Source organism: Ptiloglossa arizonensis, chromosome 7 (genome assembly GCF_051014685.1).
Source record: "Ptiloglossa arizonensis isolate GNS036 chromosome 7, iyPtiAriz1_principal, whole genome shotgun sequence".
In the NCBI taxonomy this organism is placed as follows: domain Eukaryota; kingdom Metazoa; phylum Arthropoda; class Insecta; order Hymenoptera; family Colletidae; genus Ptiloglossa; species Ptiloglossa arizonensis.
In genome coordinates, this window is record NC_135054.1 from 17,650,919 (window position 1) to 17,670,122 (window position 19,204).

Genomic DNA, 19,204 nt, shown 5'->3' on the forward strand with positions numbered 1-19,204 from the left:
AAGTTTAGCTTGAATTTTACTTTGAAATCTCCCGCCAATTCTTCGACATGGTGCCAAGATCAGTGTAACATTTGACGCGTTATAATCTTGTATTTCTCAATGACGTGACGCAACGTACGTAAAGATTATTATAAATCAACCGAATATGGTACGATATAAACAATTTATAACAATATAGTGTAAATTAATCTGATGCGCATGTAAGGACTCGAGGATTTGACCTGCAAAACCACGACGGTCATGCTTCTCGATATAGATAGACGACCTACACGTGCACCAATCACAAGCCGAGTTTCAATGGGCGGGGATGTGGCGTGATCCATGATGACGTCACTGTAGTCCGCAATCGATAACTACTCAACATTTAGTAAACCCCTTCTAACCCGTTATTGTAGTACTACATACGATCAATGCTCGGTTTCAATGCGCCACGCATCTCTGGCGATATCATCGCCCATTGTTTATCTATAAATCTATTATCTCGGCAAAAACACGATGGTTCGTTTCTAATTGTATTTTAACCAAAAAGAAAAAAAATAACATGTTTCAAGCCTTTGATTTTGATAAATTAACTATATAGAACAATACAACTTGTTACCACCTAGGTAAGGAAACGATTTTATCGACAAATGTAGCTGTTGCTAATACCAATATGTTTTGACAAATAACACAACAGTATAATTCTTTACTAGTATACACAAATATGAAAATATATGTATTGCAATTATTACATAGATAAAAAAAAAGTTATGAAAATATTATGCAGTAATTCTGATTAATATTTAAAATATACATAATTTTTTGATTTTACAAGATTTAATTTTTTTTAAGTATAAATAATTTTTTTATCAAAATCTTCTTAGATCCTTAATTGTTTCATAAATAACTGAATGCGTATGTTTTATCCAAAATGCCGTATATAATTTTAAAGAATAACAGTAGCTAAAGGTAGACATACATATGTATATATTTTAAGAAAAATGCATATACCTAATTAACATTTAAACTTTATTAAAACCAACAACATTAACAAGAACAACAAGAACAAACCATTCCTTCCGAAACAGTCCATAGAAACTCGACTTTAAACAAATTCAATTGTCCTGCCGCATGTCGCTCAACAACGTCGTGTATCGGTTAGTTATGCACTCGAATAGAACGGTTCACATCATGAATGATCAAGTGCCAGGAGACCTACGACATTAGTAACATGATTCAAAATAATAATAGCCTCAAAATAGTAACACCGCTTCGTATCAAACCTTCTAATCACAAAATGCGTTAAGGCACTGCCGTTAATGGGCCGGTCATGATGCTGCTACGGTCGCTAGAAGCAGTGCAAGGAAACAAGCCAGCAAAACCATACAGTATGTAGTTATCATAACAGTTATGAGGTTAGTGACATACGAAACACGCATTCCAGTAGAACGAACGATGTCGATGCCGTGCGGTCCACAAATATTCTTGCATTCTATGCTCTCACCTTCGCTATCTGGGTCATGTTGATCAGTCCGTGACTTAACATCAGTCGATATTATAGTTTCCTCTTCATCACATTCTAGTTTCCTTTCCTCACTTTCTAACACAGACTTTTTTTCAGAAGTTAATTTGTTCTCCTCTGTAATCGCAAGATTAGAAACGCAAGGAACGTTATCGCTTCCATCTTTCTTTAATAATGCCTCTAATTGTTCGATTTCTTTCTCATGTTCACATAAACTCGCTGCTGCTAATTGTAAGTCATGAACAGCTTTGGTTAAATCAAGTTCTGGATCAACAATTGAATTATCTTCCGGGTCTTCTGAATCAATTTCCTTATGATCGTTTTCTAAATTTATCGTTGTATCTTCTTTAGGAACTACATGCAATATATCAGTGCTTTTCGATGAACTAGACAAGTCGCCGTTTATGTCGTCTGGACTGTAAGTGATGGAACTACGAGTACTGGTGTTGGGCGCTGTACTATCGGTTTCTATTTCAGAACGGTACGACGTCAGCGAATTCTTTTGGCTTAAACGACTATCACGTAAGCGATCCGCCACGCTACTGAACGCCTCTGCAATTAGTTTAACATTCTCATCCGCAACACGTAGATAGAAGTCGAACGCATTATCTTCGGTCTTCTCGGGATCTTCATTGTTGGGATTAGTGATGGATTCTGTCAGTTTATCAATATCCCTCTTATTCGTAATTTCCTTATGATTCTCTTGATTGTGTTCCGCGTATTGACTACCTAAAGACTGAATATGCAGAATCGGGGGGTCTTCAGCCTCGTTATTATCATCCAGATTATCTATTTTTATAGATTGCTCTAAATTAACATCAGTCGTTCTTTGAATCGGTTTAAAGTCCCCGTTGTCTTGCCCTTCTATTAAATTAACTAAATCTTGGCATAAACGACTGTATGCGGTGAAATCTGATTCAGTATCTTTATTGGACGACTTATTGGATTTTGATTGCACACAATCCTGCCAGAATTCATTACTCAAAGACTTGGAGAGTATGTCATTAAATGGCGTAGAGTTTTGTGCTCCCGCGATGTCCCCATTCTTCTCGTCGAATTCTTGTACTTTGGTCGACGGTGAAACGTAAACGCGAAGTTTCTTTCGATGTACATTCGGAATAGGATGATTTCCATTTATATCGGTTCTACTAATACTTTTCAATGAACTCTCAGTACGCCACCGAGTGTCATAATCCGACAGTTCACCGTCGCTTACAACGCGTCTAAAAGAATCTGTTCGCGTATGCAATGATTTAATATCAATTACCGAATCACTGATCTCGTCTTTAATCTCCTGGAGACTGGGCTCTCTTCGAAGATGAATTCGATCGTGATTGATTAAGCCGTACAGATTTGCAGACAGAGACCTAACAGCTCGCTTTTTCTTCGCGCCGAATGTAGTTTCCTGATCTTTCGCAATCACGCTTTTACTTTCAACGGTACTCTTTGCCGTGTTGGCATCTTTCCGGAGGTTTCGATAGGCTAAGTCGTCCGTAACAATGTCAGGCTCGCACTGTGGTATGTACGACGAACGAGGATAATCTGGTTTGGTTGGTGTTGTGTGCAGATAGTCACTTTCTGTAGCAGTAGCTACTGGCCCCAGAGGTATTCCGAACGGTGGTTGCGGATCGACCACTTTTAATGTGTTGTTAGCATGATGAATGCTACGATAAACGACATCGTCGCGTGTCACATCCGGTTCGTCTTTGCGTACTGGGTAATTTGAAGCCGATGGATATAGATAATCGGCGGTTGCGTCTTTGCGTGACAAGACGGGCGAGGCCATCAGGTAGCTGATATTAGAGAGTGCTGATTGCCCGATGACCTCCGACAAAGATGTAGGTCGTTCCTTCGGATGCATTCTTCTGTATGCCATATCGTCCTTTGTTCGATCCGGTGAATCTACCGAGGATACCACAATAGTATCGTCGGGTTTTCCTCTACGTAGACTGAATTCTTCCATACTACGTCGTTCCGCTCGATCAAGAAGATCTTCATCTCCGAGACGTAAGCTGTTATATATCGCTTCCAGCTCAGAAAGTGCCTCTTCTAGATTTTTTGAACTTCGTTTCCTTTCTAACGCATCTTGCTCGCTCATTTCTGTTAGTTTCTCCTCCCTTCTTTCAGATTTTGTATTTGCTGCCAATGTATTATTTGAGGAATTATTTAAACATTCCAGCGCGTAAAGTTTGGAAGGCGATTTTGCACGTGGAGAATCTAAAGTTCTACTATAAGTAAACGATGAAGAGTTTTTGTATATATTTTGTGTACCAGTCGTTGACGCTTTATTTTCACATACCTTAACTTTATAATCGTTAAATCTTGAATTAAGTTGATCATTTCGAACATTCCTTCTCTGACACTTAATTGCTTCTGTTTCACGAGCTATCGTTTCATCTAAATGCCTACCAGTTGAATTATGTTTATTATTTGTACATTCTGAAAAATTACATGATTGTGTTGGAGTCACTGTTAGAGACAATGGACGCCGTGGACACTGTTTAGTCGAACCAAACCATCTGATTTCGTTATTTGATTCGTAGGATCTCAAGCCTTGTAAATGGTCTCTTGAAGTCTCGGGAATATTATTTACGTTCGTGCGCACAGTATCGTCATATCTCGATACTCGATATTTTCCATTAAATGGAAAGGAATTACAACCATAAGTAAAAACTTTGCAACGTGGATCTCTCGGTGGAGGTTCTGGCGGAGAGGAACTTCGATGTATAGATTGACTGTTTCTCGGATAATCATAAGGATTCGCATAATCACTACTATTAATAGGCAAATTTGAATAATAATTTTGTTTGTTATGATTCACATGATTCTTACCCTTCTGCAAACTATTTGATTTTGCATATGTATTATTTTGATTTAAATCTGTAATGTATCGATTTGTAGGATGATTTGTAAGGTCAGTAGATGATTTTGTTTGAAAACTAGATGCTGTTGTTTGACGTACATTTTCAACAGATCTTTGCACTGGAAAAGTATAACTATTAGATTGAGAAATTGAACGTTGTGATTGTAATGGAGATTGCAATAATTCATTTGCATCCATATTAAATGCTTGATTTCCTTCTGCAAAATCAAGATTACTGCATTTGTTAGTCACATTATTCAAAGTTTCTGGAAAACGGTGACCTTCATCTCTTGATAAACGTTTTATATACCGTTCGGTGCGTGCAGTACGACTTTTTCTGTTTGAGGAACTGTTTTTCTGTGTACTTTGTACAATGATTTCATTCTGAAATCTTGTCAATGAATTGCAAGATTTATGTAACTCTTCATCGGAACTACTATCTGCACATATGCGATCTCTTTTTGCTTCTATTCGGGCTTTTAATTTACTTTTACGCATTTTTTTACTTGGTCCATCTAATGATCCATCGCTACTGCGAGATTGGGTAGAATCCCTTTGTAAACTTGGTGTACCTGCCGAGGTAGCAGCAATGCTGTTAGTTAAACTATTCTTATCTAAATGTTGATGTGAATTATTTTTAACTGGATGAAGAATAACATTATGTGATTTTCGATTAAACACTGTGCGAGGTCTTGGTTGCCTTGTGCAATATACCATTTCTTCGTCATTAGAGGAACTATCATAATCCCGTATTGAAGATATTCGTTTTAAAATTCCACCAATTGACCATTTTTTTTCTTTCTTCTTATCGGATGAGGTCACAGCATCACAGACAGGCAAACGTCGTGTTGGTGGTAGAAGACCATCCATTCTTAGGATGTCTTTTCCAGTGATACTTCTTTTTTCCATTTAGAATAATTTATCTACTATAATATTAAAATACCTGAAATAAATTTAAAATTAACCAATGCATGAGACTCAATAGATTTGACAATATATTTAATCAAAATATGGAAACATTATAAATTATATAGTACTTTGGTATAATATTGTCAATATCGTTAAAGAATTTTTTATATTTACACGGATATATAAATATTTTAGTGGTTTATTTCTACTTACAAATATGCATGTATATAAATGCAAAAAGTATATGTGTACGTGAATGCAAAGACTTTGGAACAAGCATCAAACAAATTACATTTTATTTAACGAGTGTATCTTCGATGCCGTTTTCTGATATGTTTCACTATGAACACCTTGAAAGGGAACTTCCATTATAAACAATTATCTACTATTACGTGTATGTATATAAATAGAATAATATTGTCTGCTAACCTCTACGCAGACGTTCAGCTCAACTATTCCAATATGTATTTGGCGGAGGACGAATTCTCGGTATATTTGCCAAAATTTTACATGATTCATAAATGTCAGCCACGATCATTCACATTGTTTGTACAAATGAGGAGCAATAACTGAGGTCAGTATATCGAATACGGCGCTGATAATGCTGATAAGATCTCCGCACCTCTACTAGACTTTCGCAATGCGTCTATCTCACTTGTTATCTTGACAGATGAAATGTAAGACTGTATATAAACTTCACTTTTATGAATCACTGTTCGTCACGTTATTTTCGTCGTTGCGGATGGAAATTAAATATATCTACAAGTTATGATGGAGTTCGGGCGATCCCAAAACGTCTGCGTTCTGTAAGTGATATTTACCTTGCGCTTATTTAGCGCTGCCATTACATGAACATCGCTAAACGCGTATCATGCGTCGAGCGCAAGGATACTGTTGGTGTCGAACTACATGAAACCAACTTGAATCAGCTCGAATCAGATACGAGGAGAGAAGGGATTCATCGTTCAGACCCCACCCATTACCAGATTCCCCCTAACTGTCGCGCAGAATCACACACAGTAAATCATGCCCGTACTTGTGGACCACACAGTAGATATATTTTAGATATATTAGGGAGAACTGCTAATGGGTTCGCTTGTTTATGAGACATTCTGTCTTCGTATATAAGTGCATGATGATACCCGCTCAGAACCATTTCCAATAAAACTCCAGTCCCAAAAAGAAGTTGCTATTTTTCAGCTGAAATCGAAAGTATGTGAGTTTGAGGAAACGGTTTTTTAAATGTTATTTCGTCACTTCTTTAACGAAAACTTGAACCGTGAAATTTATTAGCGATGTAGAATAGAATTTTATGAAATGAGAATTATGGTTTAATGTAAGACATTAAACAACACTTATTACGAAGTAACCGCACAGTATTACCACATTTTATTTTACGAGGTGTTAAAGGTCCAGCGAAGAAATCGTGTTATTCTTTCGAAACTAGGTATTCATGCTGCATCATTCCAGTTCGAAAGCCATATACGGATGACCAAAGACACAGCATGATGTATACATCCGTATCTCAAGAAGAAGTAAGGAGAAAGCAGCTTTCAACATTAATTCAGGACGTACCTCTACTGTATATAGCAAAAACTCAATAGGCAAAATCGATGAATGTACTGTGACAATCGTAGTTGAAACATTATGCGCGTTCATTGTAAAGTTTTATCTACATTAACTTTTATTCAAAATATCAAACACACTAAACATAATTATAGAGAGTGAAAAATTATTAAATGTAAATATTTTTGTTCTTTATGAATATATTAAAAGACATTACCAAAACATCTTTTGTCTCTGATAATGGATTCATTTTTTGAAATCCTCCAGATTTCTAACTTTTTTCGACAATATATTTGTGAAACATAAAGAACTCCTAAGAGTATTTGAAAAAAGGAGAAATTTGATTATTTACGTTTTCTCGTATCATACCTATCATTTGGGAACTTTCTTTACGATGTTTGATTCGAAACATTCCGTAATAATATTCTCCGATATTTATGGGTATTACTGACAGTATCAATATTATATGGTATCATATTAAATATTGCTATTCGGTACAGGGTATATTCAGTAATACGAATTTCTGTCGAGTAAGGAAAATCTTCAAATTCAACTTTCCCTATTACTTTACAATATCTTTCTAGTTTAGCTTGACTGAGATGCTGAGTGACATTACTTAAACTTCACAATGTGATATGAATGCAATGAACAAATTACTATTTATTAAATACGAATCAATTTATTCACGTCCACGTACATGCCATTTAAATAAAATATGCATGATATTGATTATACGGATTGAATTTCCTATTATCTAATTTTGTAGTACATGTGGCACCATCTACGGAAAAACGCTCAAGTTTGTAGTGAAATGGTTCCCATTTATGTCAAACCCATGTTCCTATTATACAACTTGAGCGTTTTTTAGATGGTGACACATACACTACAAAATTAGATAATAGGAAATTCAATCAGTATAATTCATATTTTACATATTTTATTTAGTATGCCCTAACAATTTAAATTCGGTTGGATATAGTTTCTAGAATTACTGTTTTTAATTTTGTTGTATAATATCAGTCTATTCGACATAGTAGCGGCATCTAGTAACAAAAATGGGAACTATTTCACTACAAACTTGAGCGTTTTTCCGTAGATGGTGCCACATGTACTACAAAATTCGATAATAAAAAATGAATTCAATCAGTATAATTAATATTTGTCATATTTTATTTGTTAGTATGCCCTAACAATTTCAATTCGGTTGTGTATAGTTCCTAGAATCATTGTTTTTAATTTTGTTGTATAATATTAGTCTATTCAACAAAGTACATGTGATGACCTAAATGGGAACCATTTCACTACAAACTTGAGCGTTTCTCCGTAGATGGTGCCACATGTACTCCAAAATTAGATAATAAGAAATTTAATCATTATAATTAATATTTTGCATATTTTATTTGTTAGGATGCCCTAACAATTTAAATTCGGTTGTGTATAGTTCCTAGAATCATTGTTTTTAATTTTGTTGTATAATATTAGTCTCTTCGACATAGTAAGTACATGTGATGACCTAAATGGGAACCATTTCACTACAAACTTGAGCGTTTTTCCGTAGATGGTGCCACATGTACTCCAAAATTAGATAATAAGAAATTTAATCATTATAATTAATATTTTGCATATTTTATTTGTTAGTATGCCCTAACAATTTCAATTCGGTTGTGTATAGTTCCTAGAATCATTGTTTTTAATTTTGTTGTACAATATCAGTCTATTCGACATAGTAGGAGCATGTAATGACCTAAATGGGAACCATTTCACTACAAACTTGGGCGTTTTTCCGTAGATGGAGCCACATGTACTCCAAAATTAGATAATAGGAAATTTAATCAGTATAATTAATATTTTGCATATTTTATTTGTTAGTATGCCCTAACAATTTAAATTCGGTTGTATATAGTTCCTAGAATTATTGTTTTTAATTTTGTTGTATAATATGTCTATTTGACATAGTAGCGGCATCTAATGACCTAAATGGGAACCATTTCACTACAAACTTGGGCGTTTTTCCGTAGATGGTGCCACATGTATTGCAAAATTAGATAATAGATAATAGAATATTATGCATATTTTATTTAAATGACATATACGTGGATGTATCAAAATGAATTGATTCGTCTTTAATAAATAATAATTTGCAAGTTTATTATAAAGAAGAGTAAGTGAAACTTAAGGTGTTCTTCCTCACTCGGTACGAATCCGTGTCACCGGGTGTACCATATCATTGCATTCTTACCATGAAGATGACCACAAATTGTTTATAATCCTGACGAATTGTTGGATGCCTTTTTCAAAAGGAGATGGCTTAAATTCGAAAAATTGAAATAATATAATATTATCCGCAAGTACCCGGGTAATAAAATTCTTGGAAATCTCATTCGAGATGACGTAAAAACGATGGACGTTCCGTAATAATAGGGTCAAATGATGACAAGGACAACAACCGTATGAGTGTTAAGCTTTTTCGTTTATTGAAAATATCTCTGTAAAACGTGTGTATATTGTGGCCGGGCGAGGTAAGCCGACAAAACCGAATCTTTCGACAACGAAACGAAATCGGGTAGCAAACGAAGGAATACGGTGAAGACATTGAAAACAATATAGAGTCGATCGTATTTAGTATCTACATAAGTAAAGGACGAATCAACGATGCATTCGCTTACTTTTTCTTTTTTTTTAATCTTAGTATATTAATTATATTATGTATAACAAAGCGGTAACAACTTGTTAATTGTAACTATTACGGTAATAATCGTTTACTTTATATAATTACAATAATGTAATGTAAGGATGATCGTTAACTAATCGATAACAAACGAATCGTTTCCTCCTCCATCCTTCCTTCGTCTTGATCATCATATCCTCGTCACTTCCTTACTTTGTTTATCTTCTGTTATTTATTTTGTTGAATCCGATATCGGTCTTCAGTTAAATCGTTTTTTGTATTGTTTTTCGCTCATCCCCTTTTTCGTATTAATTATTTAACAACAGTTTTTTTATCCCTTTTATTATTTGCTCTTTAATTTAATAATCGTAGTAAACATAGTAATTATTTATAATATTGTGCAAATAATCCATATTTTATTTTGTTTAATAGTAATGAATGTCATTCAACGGAGGAGCTCTTCTACGATCTCCTTCTCATTCGCGCGCTCTCCCTCTCTCCCTCTCGCTCTCTCATTCTCTCACACGCACGCTATCTCGGTGTCTCTCTCTTTGCTTGCTCGTGTGCATCCGCGGCACGCGTCCGCACATGCGTCTAGCGACGTTACACGGTCGCGCATGCGCGCACGCGCGCGAGCACGCACGGAGCACGCATTTAAATGGACGAACCTTCGCGCTTAATGTTTTTCGACAGCTAGCTCGTTAAAATTGGATTTTTTTCTTAGCACATTTCGTCTATCTAGCTTGTTGACCCATGGCAGTTGCTTGTTCATTATACTGGCCGACAGGCTCCGCAGCTTGACACTTTGCTTGAGTATTTTTTTTTTTGTTAGCCCAGCTCTAGGATCTTTGTTTCGTTATTTTTTTTTTTTGCTTTTGTGTACTCATTTATTATCTGACGACGTTAGGTTAATGAGTTTCGAGAATTTCGAGACACTACAAAGCCCTTTGTTTGTTCGCTATCCGTTTAAGAAAATTTCGTGCATTTACGATTAGTTAACTTAGTTTCATTTCTCTTTATACAATGCGTAACGGCAGTATCGTCCACGGAGAAAGTACGTTTAAACCTCGTCTTACCTCGCTTAACGAAGGAAAGCCCTATAATGTATATATATATATATATATATATGTATATATATATATATTTTTTTTTCTTTAATATCTTACAGCCGTCGTCGCGCAAAAGCTGGTATTTTAATGTACGTTTTTGGTAAAACAAACGAAAATTAATGAAGCACACCACGCATACTCTTCCACCCCCCTCTCCCTCGTTTCTTCTCGTTACCGTAGCAATTTGGCCGATTGAACGAACGTTTTTCCTACGTTCTCGAGTTTCTGTCCCGAGCGTTACGTCCAAACGAATTTCCAGGCAACCCTTCGAGACGCGTGTTCCCGACTTTCTTACGCTTTTCCTTTCGTTCTGGCTGTCGATTAAACGGACCGAATGTCGAGGCTTACTTACGATCGGTAAACTCAATTGAAAACTGGGGAAGTTACGATTCAATTCAACATTCGGTCCCAACGAATCGATCAGTTTCCGCGTTAAGATTAAAACGAGAGGCAAAGGAAAAAAAGAATAGTAGAAGAAGAATAAACGATCTTCATTTTGGCGCGCCTCTCGGGGAAGAACGATTTCTACGCGATCAAGGTCTGTATCGTTAAAGAGGCCAGTGTGTTTCGGGACACAGTTTCTGCGCGCGCAACAAATCCCATCTCGTTTCGTTCGTCACGCCCCCTTTTACGCCTTTTACGCTCGTCGTGTGTCTCGAGTTTTTATTGCTTCTGGGAGTTCGCGGTTGCCCATTCGACAAAGTAGTATCGAAAATATATATGTATATTATATGCGTACAAACCATTTGATTATTATCGAATTATTTGCACATATTACAGCACGGTAGGGTTGTTGAAACTCAAAAAAGGGGCGAGAGGGGGTATCGGAGTAATTAGACAGTGAGCCGGACGGACCATCAGATACGTCGTACATCGATAGAAGAAAGATCGACGAGTTGTATGTAATCGTCGATCGATCTCGTGCCTCGATTCATTTCGTTTCGTCGTCGTCGTCGTCCGTCGTGCTCCGTGTACGGGTTGCGCGTTTATGCTGTCGGTATTATCGTCGCGATCGTTCCGACCTCTGCGAAACAACGATAGAAACCGCGTGCGTCTAGAAAAAATTCGATGAGGTAACGCGCGCGCGAGCGCGAAACAGCAACGGCAACATCTTTAGGCGTAATCTTTCTCCGCTTCCGTTGCAAAAGGATTCCCGATAGACGGTACGCGACGAATCGTTCGTTAAATCGACGATCCGCGGTCTGACATCGGGATCCTTGGTTCGCTTCGGGAGATCCGGAGCGTAAGAAAGCCGAATCTCGAATGAAACGAAGAACGACGACCTCTTCCGAACGAACGAGTCGCGAGGACGCAGCCACGCGCATGCGTATACGTTGAAGCGTGCTCACGAAAGGTCATCGAATGGCCCGCGACGAGAATCGTGAAATGCAATTATAATATACGTAGAAAAGGTACGAGGACATTAATATCGGACAGGCTTCTCTAAAATACTTTGACAAAGCGGACTCGACACCGATAGTGTGTGAATTATTTTGTACGAGTAATTTACAATGATCCTCACCCTCTTGAGCCTTCGTAGCTTAAAATAATGAACATTTTTTTTCTGGTTAGTTTGTTTGTTTGTTTGTTTTACTTTAAATTCTTGCGTTATCTTCCGTTCACCGATCCACGCTCCCTTAAATTTATTATTAATTTATATTTTAAGCCTCGACCGTTACACCGTTTCGTAACGTCCGTAACCGTCGTTTTACGTCAATGTCCTCGTCGTCGTATCCTGCCACGTTTCAGATACAATTCTTCGAGCGAGCTGCGAGCTTCTTTCCACGTTACGTCCGTTTTCGACCAGCGAGAACGATCCTACCCTCGGTTCTTAACCGCGTTTACCTACATTCCGATCCTCGTTCCTTTTCCGTCTTGCTACCTAGTTTGTTTTCTTTTTTTTTTCTTTCCTTCCTTCCGGATCGCGGATGTAAACGTAGAAAAATAACGATCGCGCAGTCCGCGTTAACACACGCGCGCGCGCGCGCATACACATCCATACCACACACGCGAACACGCGCGCACACACACATACACACGCATACACACGCACACACACACACACACACACACACTCGCGTACACACGCAAACTTCTTTTTGTCCTACGCCTCGTCTTCGACGCGCTCGTTGCGCGCGACCTCGAGATAACGTTCATTCGTGCGAGTACCTACGCGTACAATATACGTTGATCTGTATTTTATACATATACAGAGACACGTGGGGTCACGTTGATTGGCGAAGTAAACCGTACACCTCGTACCGTGTATACGTGTACGGTGAAAGTCTGAACTTTGAGTCGCTGTATACACTTACCAGTAAATTTACACGATTTCAATATCATCGATAAATGTGTACATTCGTCAGATTACCGATACTTGGTCTAATAATTGTATACATTTACTATTTACACTTCGTGAAAGATTACATCAAGCACTCGAAGACCTCGTTCTACGCAACGAATCGATCTCACCGTATGACGATCCACGTGTCTGATATAACCTCGAAGATAAGGAGAAATATATCTGATCCGAACTTTCTTTACACCCGATTAGAACAAAAAAGAAAAAAAAAGATACCTCTTTTTCCAAAATTGCGCGCAAACTTTGCGAAATTTGTAAACTCGTTGATATGCTTTTACTCAACCATGCCAGTGAATGTATACTTTTATTAGTAAGTGCATACATATTCTAGTAACAGTGAACATTATACGTTTAGCGTACACTTGTACCAAAATCTGATATATCCGTACAAATATACCAATACGTGTAACATTTACTGTAACTCGTTCGTTTCACTGCACATGTGCACCATTCGTCACGTGTTCTTCGGTTTACTTTGCGCGACCTACAATGGCGGCCACATACATACGTGTACGCAAACGATTTATTAATTTCGAAGTTTCGTCGATTCGTTTACGCGGATCAAGCAAGCGTCTCTCTCTCTCTCTCTGTCTCTCTCTCTCGTGAACTCGTAATTTCGTACAGAAGAAAAACAATTTTTGCCCGTTTCTTAGAATCGAGACGTTCTTGGCACTTTAGGCTTCGAATATGAAATTTCACGTAGATGCACACTTAAGAAGCGAGAAGCTTAAAATATACGAGTAATTCTGTATAGTAAGAGACTGGATCCCAATCTGAACAATTTCGAACCTCGAGTGTATCTCTGACGTTCCACGTGCAACACTAATGTTTCTCGTTCCGTTGTGATTCTCTTACGCGACCGTGTCGGCTGAGAAATATTGGCCGTTCAAGGTCACCGAGTGGTTACCCCCTCGTCGATCGTTCCGCCACTTCTTAAAAGCGGAGACGGCGCTTGGCGTGATTCGTGGTCGAGAAAATGACCTCGATAGATTGTATTTTCTAGCCCCTGAGAGAAGAAATGCTTTCGAGTCGAAACGTGTCTCGCGTGTAAGTATATGGCCGCCACGGTATGCGTACGTACGTTGCGCGATGCGATTTAGGTTGGTTCGCGGTAGAACCGCGTGCCGAGGTTATGTTTCGTTCTGTCGATCGGTAACGCGAACCTGTTACCCTCCGCGGCGTACAGGTGCAATCGGGCACGCGATTCTCCGCGACGTTAAGCACGTAAACCCGTTCGAAATCGACCCGTGAACTCGAACGATTCCCTTCCAACACGTAGCAGTGTTCCCCTATTATTATTCGGCTATCTCGGACTCGCTTGTTGAATCGTTATTGTTCTCGGACAATCGTGCAGCTATTTGGATCGCAGGCGAAGATCGTACGATTGTTTACTATCACTTTTTTTTTTTTTTTCTTTTCCGCCGCTCGCCGCTTCCCGGGTACGAGTCCACGCGAGAAACGCGAAACGGCTCGACAATTTAACGGAAACTATACAGTAAATATTTGAAGCAACGAACATCAAAGTAGTAACGCTTTAAAATCTTAACAAACAATCCTTATCGAAAACTTAACGTTTCGTTTTGGCATCCGCGATTAAGCTAAAGGAGTGAAATGACACAACTGTCTCGTTCGGAGTTCGACGGCGCATATTAACGAACTCGATGAATTTACACTCGTCGTTGCAAAGAGGTACGTTACTCGGAAAGATCGATTGAAAAGTTTCGGGGCGGGAGAAACATTGAAATCCAATTCGAAAGATTAACGCATCTTAATCGTCAATTGGTCGGGGCGGATGGATTACCGATTGTTGGATCGTGGTAACTGCGTGTGTGAAATTTTGCTTACGGTCGATGGGCAGAAATATAGTGAGATCGTAAAAACGGTTAAGGGGTGTGGATGACGGCACACTTAAACGTTGGGTGTCTAGAATATCAAGGACGATTGAAATATATTTTTGCTCTGGACACTTTATAGAACATTACGGGCCTATGTGGGTATATTCAACGAGTCTGACACACTCGCGAGTGTTCCACGAGTAACTCACTATATTTTTTCCACCAAGATTATTGGCAAATTTTTGTCACCGACTCTACTTAGTTTCTTTTTTTTTCTTTATATTCTCGTTAATAAAATCAACCTCGTACTACCGTGACAAATATCTCACCGCACCGGTTGAGAGTTGAATTTCTCGTACGAATGCCAATGTTGTGATTCGAGACGCGGCAGAGATAGTTGTGTCGATCTCCTTGTTACCGACTGAGTCAATCGTTAAATTCTCTCGTCGTATGAAACGTTCAGCGTATAAATTCACTTCACATTAGGCGACACACTACGCACTTACTGCGAGACGGGTTTACGGGCGCACGGTTGTCGATTACAATTACTCGAAATAACGTTACACTATTGTGTATATTCATTTATGCCAAAGCGCATTACTACGTCGTGTAAGACTGTGTCCGTGTTAAGTTTTGCAAATGTGTAATTATCTAGCTGATGATGATTGCAAGATTCGTATTTGCTACTCCCCTCTCCGTCCCTTTTGGCAAGAACCGTGTCGCACGTTCACGGTACAACATCTCCGAGGGTTCGTTCTTTAGACGAAATATTCCCAAACAAGGGTATATTCGGTAAGTCTAGCAGCTAAAACGTGTAAATGAACGAGTAGTTAGAAAGATGAATCAACGTGAAAAAGAAGAAGAGGAAATCAAACGAAAGTTGAACGGAATTTGGAAAAGTATTGCTCTACCGAAGACTTGTGGGGAGAAATAGAATCCGTTTTACCGACCGAGCTATCCAGATCGTCGACAGATTCTTTCTCGTTAAGTCCGACATTGAAGACCGACTACCGTTTGAACTCAAAATTCGACAATACGAAAAAGCTATAACGTAAAGGCACGAGGGCGAGTCCCAACTTTTGAAGATTCTAAGAGAAGAAGGAATCGGTCGGTTGGTATACCGAGCCAGGATTCGAACTGGGGGAAATCTTTCGTTTATTGGACTATTATCGGTTGAGCTATCCAGGCCATCGACGAATTCCTTCTCCCCGTGTCTAATATTAGAAAATTAGCTACCGTCTTATAGCTTGACCGGGTAGACGAACGTGGCCACCCTGGACACAGGCACGAAAAACGCAAATTTTGAAACGAACTAAACGTAAAGGCACGAGGGCGAATCCCATTTCTGAAAACTCTAAGGTGAGAAAGGATCTCCGGCCGATACGGAAGGAATTTTTTCGCTTATTGGACAAATGGGCTTATCTATCGACACTCTTCTCCTCTCTGGGGTTAAGGATTCGGATTCTTATTTTTTTCTTTTTTCTTTTTTGAACTGTTTCGCGGACGATACGATTGTAAAAAATGCCAGATCGCTGATAAAACGATGGGATGTCGGATGACCGTACAGAGCGTCGGGTGATGCGCGCATGAGGCTAACGTAGTGTCAGGAACAGAGAGGGAGGGAGCCAGATAAAACAAAGCCGCGCGAGCGGACGTTCGCGCGCTCGTATTTTTTTTTTTTGCGCAGAAATTTTTCAAGCCGAGCGAATTGTAGTAACTACGCGTACATTTCACGAGTGAGTCGTTTCACTTGTCGCATCCTCGTTCACCGTCCACGTAAAATCATCATTTGATAATCATCATCGTAATCATCCTATTTGATCATCCCCACTATTAATCGTCGGTTACGATCAACGTGTCTTCGTCAATGTCTTCGTTTTTCTCCGTTGTTCCGTCGTTTCTCGACATACATATATACTCGTTTTCCCTATCCCCGAGTTCAAGTTCGAAACATCCGATACACACCACAGCATGATGACCAGGCGAACCGATCGAAATAACAAATGTCACCCGCGAACAGTCGACCCGTTGTCGCGAATCAACGTTCTTGTGTGTTTCTGATTTCATCCAGCGTGTTGGGCGGACCGCTGTAAAACCCCGTGTAAAAAATCCAATATCGCGGATAGAATTTACGAACCGGCCTACTTATTATTTTTTTGTTTGTTTTGTCGAGTGTTTTAAGGGATGAAACGATCGCTGATTTGTGGAAATGCGGCATAATATATATATATATACTCTAGCTCACCGTTAACGTGTAGGTCTTCGTTTCATTGTCGTCGTCTCGTGAATGTGATTTCGTTTCATTGTGTGTTTCTCGTGTTTTTTTTTTGTTTTTTTTTTTAATGTTTTTGTTTTCTCTTTTTTTTCCATTTTTTACTTCTCTCTTCCTTCCTTCCATCCATCCGTCCTTTCTTTCCTTCTTTCTTTCTTTCTTTCTTTCTTTCTTTCTTCTCTCGGTCGTTTCGACAACGCGTATGCAGCTAACGCAGCCAGCGCGGATCGTCATTGTGAAATCTCGAAACGTTAAGGAGCGCTCACGAAGTCCATCGAAGGCAGGATTCCGAGCGGGAAAGGAGGGAGGGCGGGCAGCTAACGGGGGGGGTTTACGAGTAAACGACGACAGCCTTCGAACCTTGATTTGGGGAAGTCGATTCGAAGGTTGCGTCGCTTCTACCGAACGCGCAGAGGTCGTGTGCGCATTCTCTCCGCGTTCCCCCCACTCCGTTCCCCCCTACCCGTTCTGGACTCGTTCTCCTAGCGGCTCGCGGTTCGGGCACTTGTCCTTCGATTCCTCTTCGTATACGTTCGCCCTTATCGTTACACCATGCTGCGCGAACCGATCTGGACCCCCCACTCCGCCTCGATACCTCCGTCTCGTGTTTCCTGCTACCGCGAACAAGCTCAGCCCGCGAGCGGATGACGGGTAGACGCGGTGTACACGACGTAGTCTTCCATCGTTCTTTTTTTTTTCCATAAATCGCTCTATGGGAGCGGCTTTGAAAAATTCCCTAACTCTCTCTAACAATCTCCTCTCTATCTCTCTCTCTCTCTCTTCGTCCTGTCGTCCTCGCTCGTGTTCGGCCGGCGACGTGTCTCTTCCAACGATCGTGGCGTTTTAAGAGTCGATTGAAGGCAACTCGTTGGAGGAATGTATTTTTTGTTTTTTTTTTCTTTTATACAACTATAAGGCTGTCGATGGAGAGCGCGCGCGCGAGGTCCGTGAGGCCGCTGCTCCCCGAGAGCAGTATCAGTAACGGCTTTCGGTGCAGGATCGACGTTTTAATTCTCGGCGTTCGTCGTCGGCGATGCTGCAATTGGAGGAGCTTGTTTACGTCGCACGGACGGGCACCGGGTGGCTACGGCGACGCTAGCTACGACGGTGGCGGTGCTGGAGACGTCGACGTCGGCGATCAGACGTCCGCGGTTCTCGAGGTGACGCTCGGCGATCGGCTGTGTATCACGACCCGGTGACCGTTCTTCGTCACGAAGCCGTCGCTTTCGACCAGGACCGCGGTCTGCCTAACCCGCGGATCCGTGTCCGCGTCGTCGCTTTCCTCGCTGGGCCCGCCTAGACGTTGCTGTTTGTGCTTCCGCCAGGCGTTCTGTATGAGACGCGCGCAATATTCCTCGCGCTGTCGCCACAAAGTGGAGGAAACCGGCTCGTAGCCCGCCTCGTCGGGGCGCGCCTGAACGTCGATGTCGCCCGCCTCCTCGATCGGGTTGCCCTTGCGCGCGAAGAAGTCTTTCGTCAGCGCGTCGAGTATATCCACGCAGAACATCAGATCACCCTTGCATATCGGGATGTCCATCGATACGATCTTGTACTTGTTCGGTTTGTGGATCTGCAACGGTGGCTCCAACACGTCCAAGAAGTCGGAGAGCTGATCGTATCTGATGTACTGCGTACCGTCCGGATCGAATTGCTGCCAGATCTCGTAGTACATGTCGTAATCGTCGTCCGTGAGACCCTCTTGCACGTCCTCGGTCGCCTGAGAGTAATTCTCGAGGATCACAGCGATGTACATGTTTATGACGATCAGAAAGCTGATCACCAGATACGAGAGTAGGTAGGCAATCCCGATCGTTGATGAGCCACAGTTACCCGGATACCCTATCTCGTTGTTTGGCTCCTGGCAGTCCTCCTCGTTTATTATACCGTCGAGTACACCGTCCCAACCGGCGGACGTGGACATCTTGACAGATAGAAGAACGTTTAAATCAGTCTGTTTGATTATTGGGGCCAATTGGTTGCTGCGGGGATGATTCTTACAGGTGTTATTGTACTAGAACTTCCGTTAGGGTAACTCAATCTTTTATACGGTAATTTACGAGTAACTGGAGTTTGTAGTTTAATATTACTCTGTATACGCGACCGAAAGATGGTTAGAGAT

General features: G+C 40.2%; 2 protein-coding genes and 1 long non-coding RNA gene across 37 annotated transcripts in view; 1 reads left to right on the top strand and 2 right to left on the bottom strand.

Moving 5' to 3' along the window:
• Positions 1 to 987: 987 nt before the first annotated feature.
• LOC143149716 (uncharacterized) lies at positions 988 to 6,200 on the bottom strand. Of its 5 annotated transcripts, none has more exons than XM_076317303.1 (4): positions 5,703 to 6,200; positions 5,487 to 5,623; positions 1,484 to 5,307; positions 988 to 1,194 (listed from the first exon to the last, which is right to left on the bottom strand). In XM_076317303.1, the coding sequence occupies exons 3-4, from the start codon at positions 5,271 to 5,273 to the stop codon at positions 1,169 to 1,171; spliced, it is 3,816 nt and encodes a 1,271-aa protein (XP_076173418.1). In that variant the 5' UTR covers positions 5,274 to 5,307; positions 5,487 to 5,623; positions 5,703 to 6,200; the 3' UTR covers positions 988 to 1,168. The 5 variants fall into 5 exon arrangements, with proteins under 5 accessions (XP_076173418.1, XP_076173416.1, XP_076173417.1 ...); XM_076317301.1 differs by having other exon boundaries at positions 1,263 to 5,307; XM_076317302.1 differs by having other exon boundaries at positions 988 to 4,204; positions 4,334 to 5,307; positions 5,703 to 6,199.
• LOC143149720 (uncharacterized) lies at positions 5,540 to 6,997 on the top strand. 4 transcript variants are annotated; one of them, XR_012992852.1, is made up of 3 exons: positions 5,540 to 5,847; positions 5,944 to 6,079; positions 6,721 to 6,997. It is a non-coding gene; the product is annotated as an uncharacterized LOC143149720 (long non-coding RNA). The 4 variants fall into 3 exon arrangements; XR_012992851.1 differs by having other exon boundaries at positions 5,944 to 6,485; XR_012992850.1 differs by lacking the exon at positions 6,721 to 6,997 and having other exon boundaries at positions 5,944 to 6,688.
• A 2,293-nt stretch (positions 6,998 to 9,290) lies between these two features.
• Para (sodium voltage-gated channel paralytic) overlaps positions 9,291 to 19,204 on the bottom strand; it is a 70,804-nt gene continuing 60,890 nt past the window's right edge. For all 28 annotated transcript variants that reach the window (XM_076317003.1, XM_076317005.1, XM_076317002.1 and 25 more), the window contains one exon: positions 9,291 to 19,006. In XM_076317003.1, coding sequence (XP_076173118.1) covers positions 18,224 to 19,006 — 783 coding nt within the window. In that variant the 3' untranslated portion in view covers positions 9,291 to 18,223. The remainder of the gene's footprint in view (positions 19,007 to 19,204) is intronic.

What these genes read in the sequence shown, in the direction of transcription:
- LOC143149716 (XM_076317301.1), bottom strand. Translation starts at nt 5,273, where the DNA reads ATGGAAAAAAGAAGTATCACTGGAAAAGACATCCTAAGAATGGATGGT.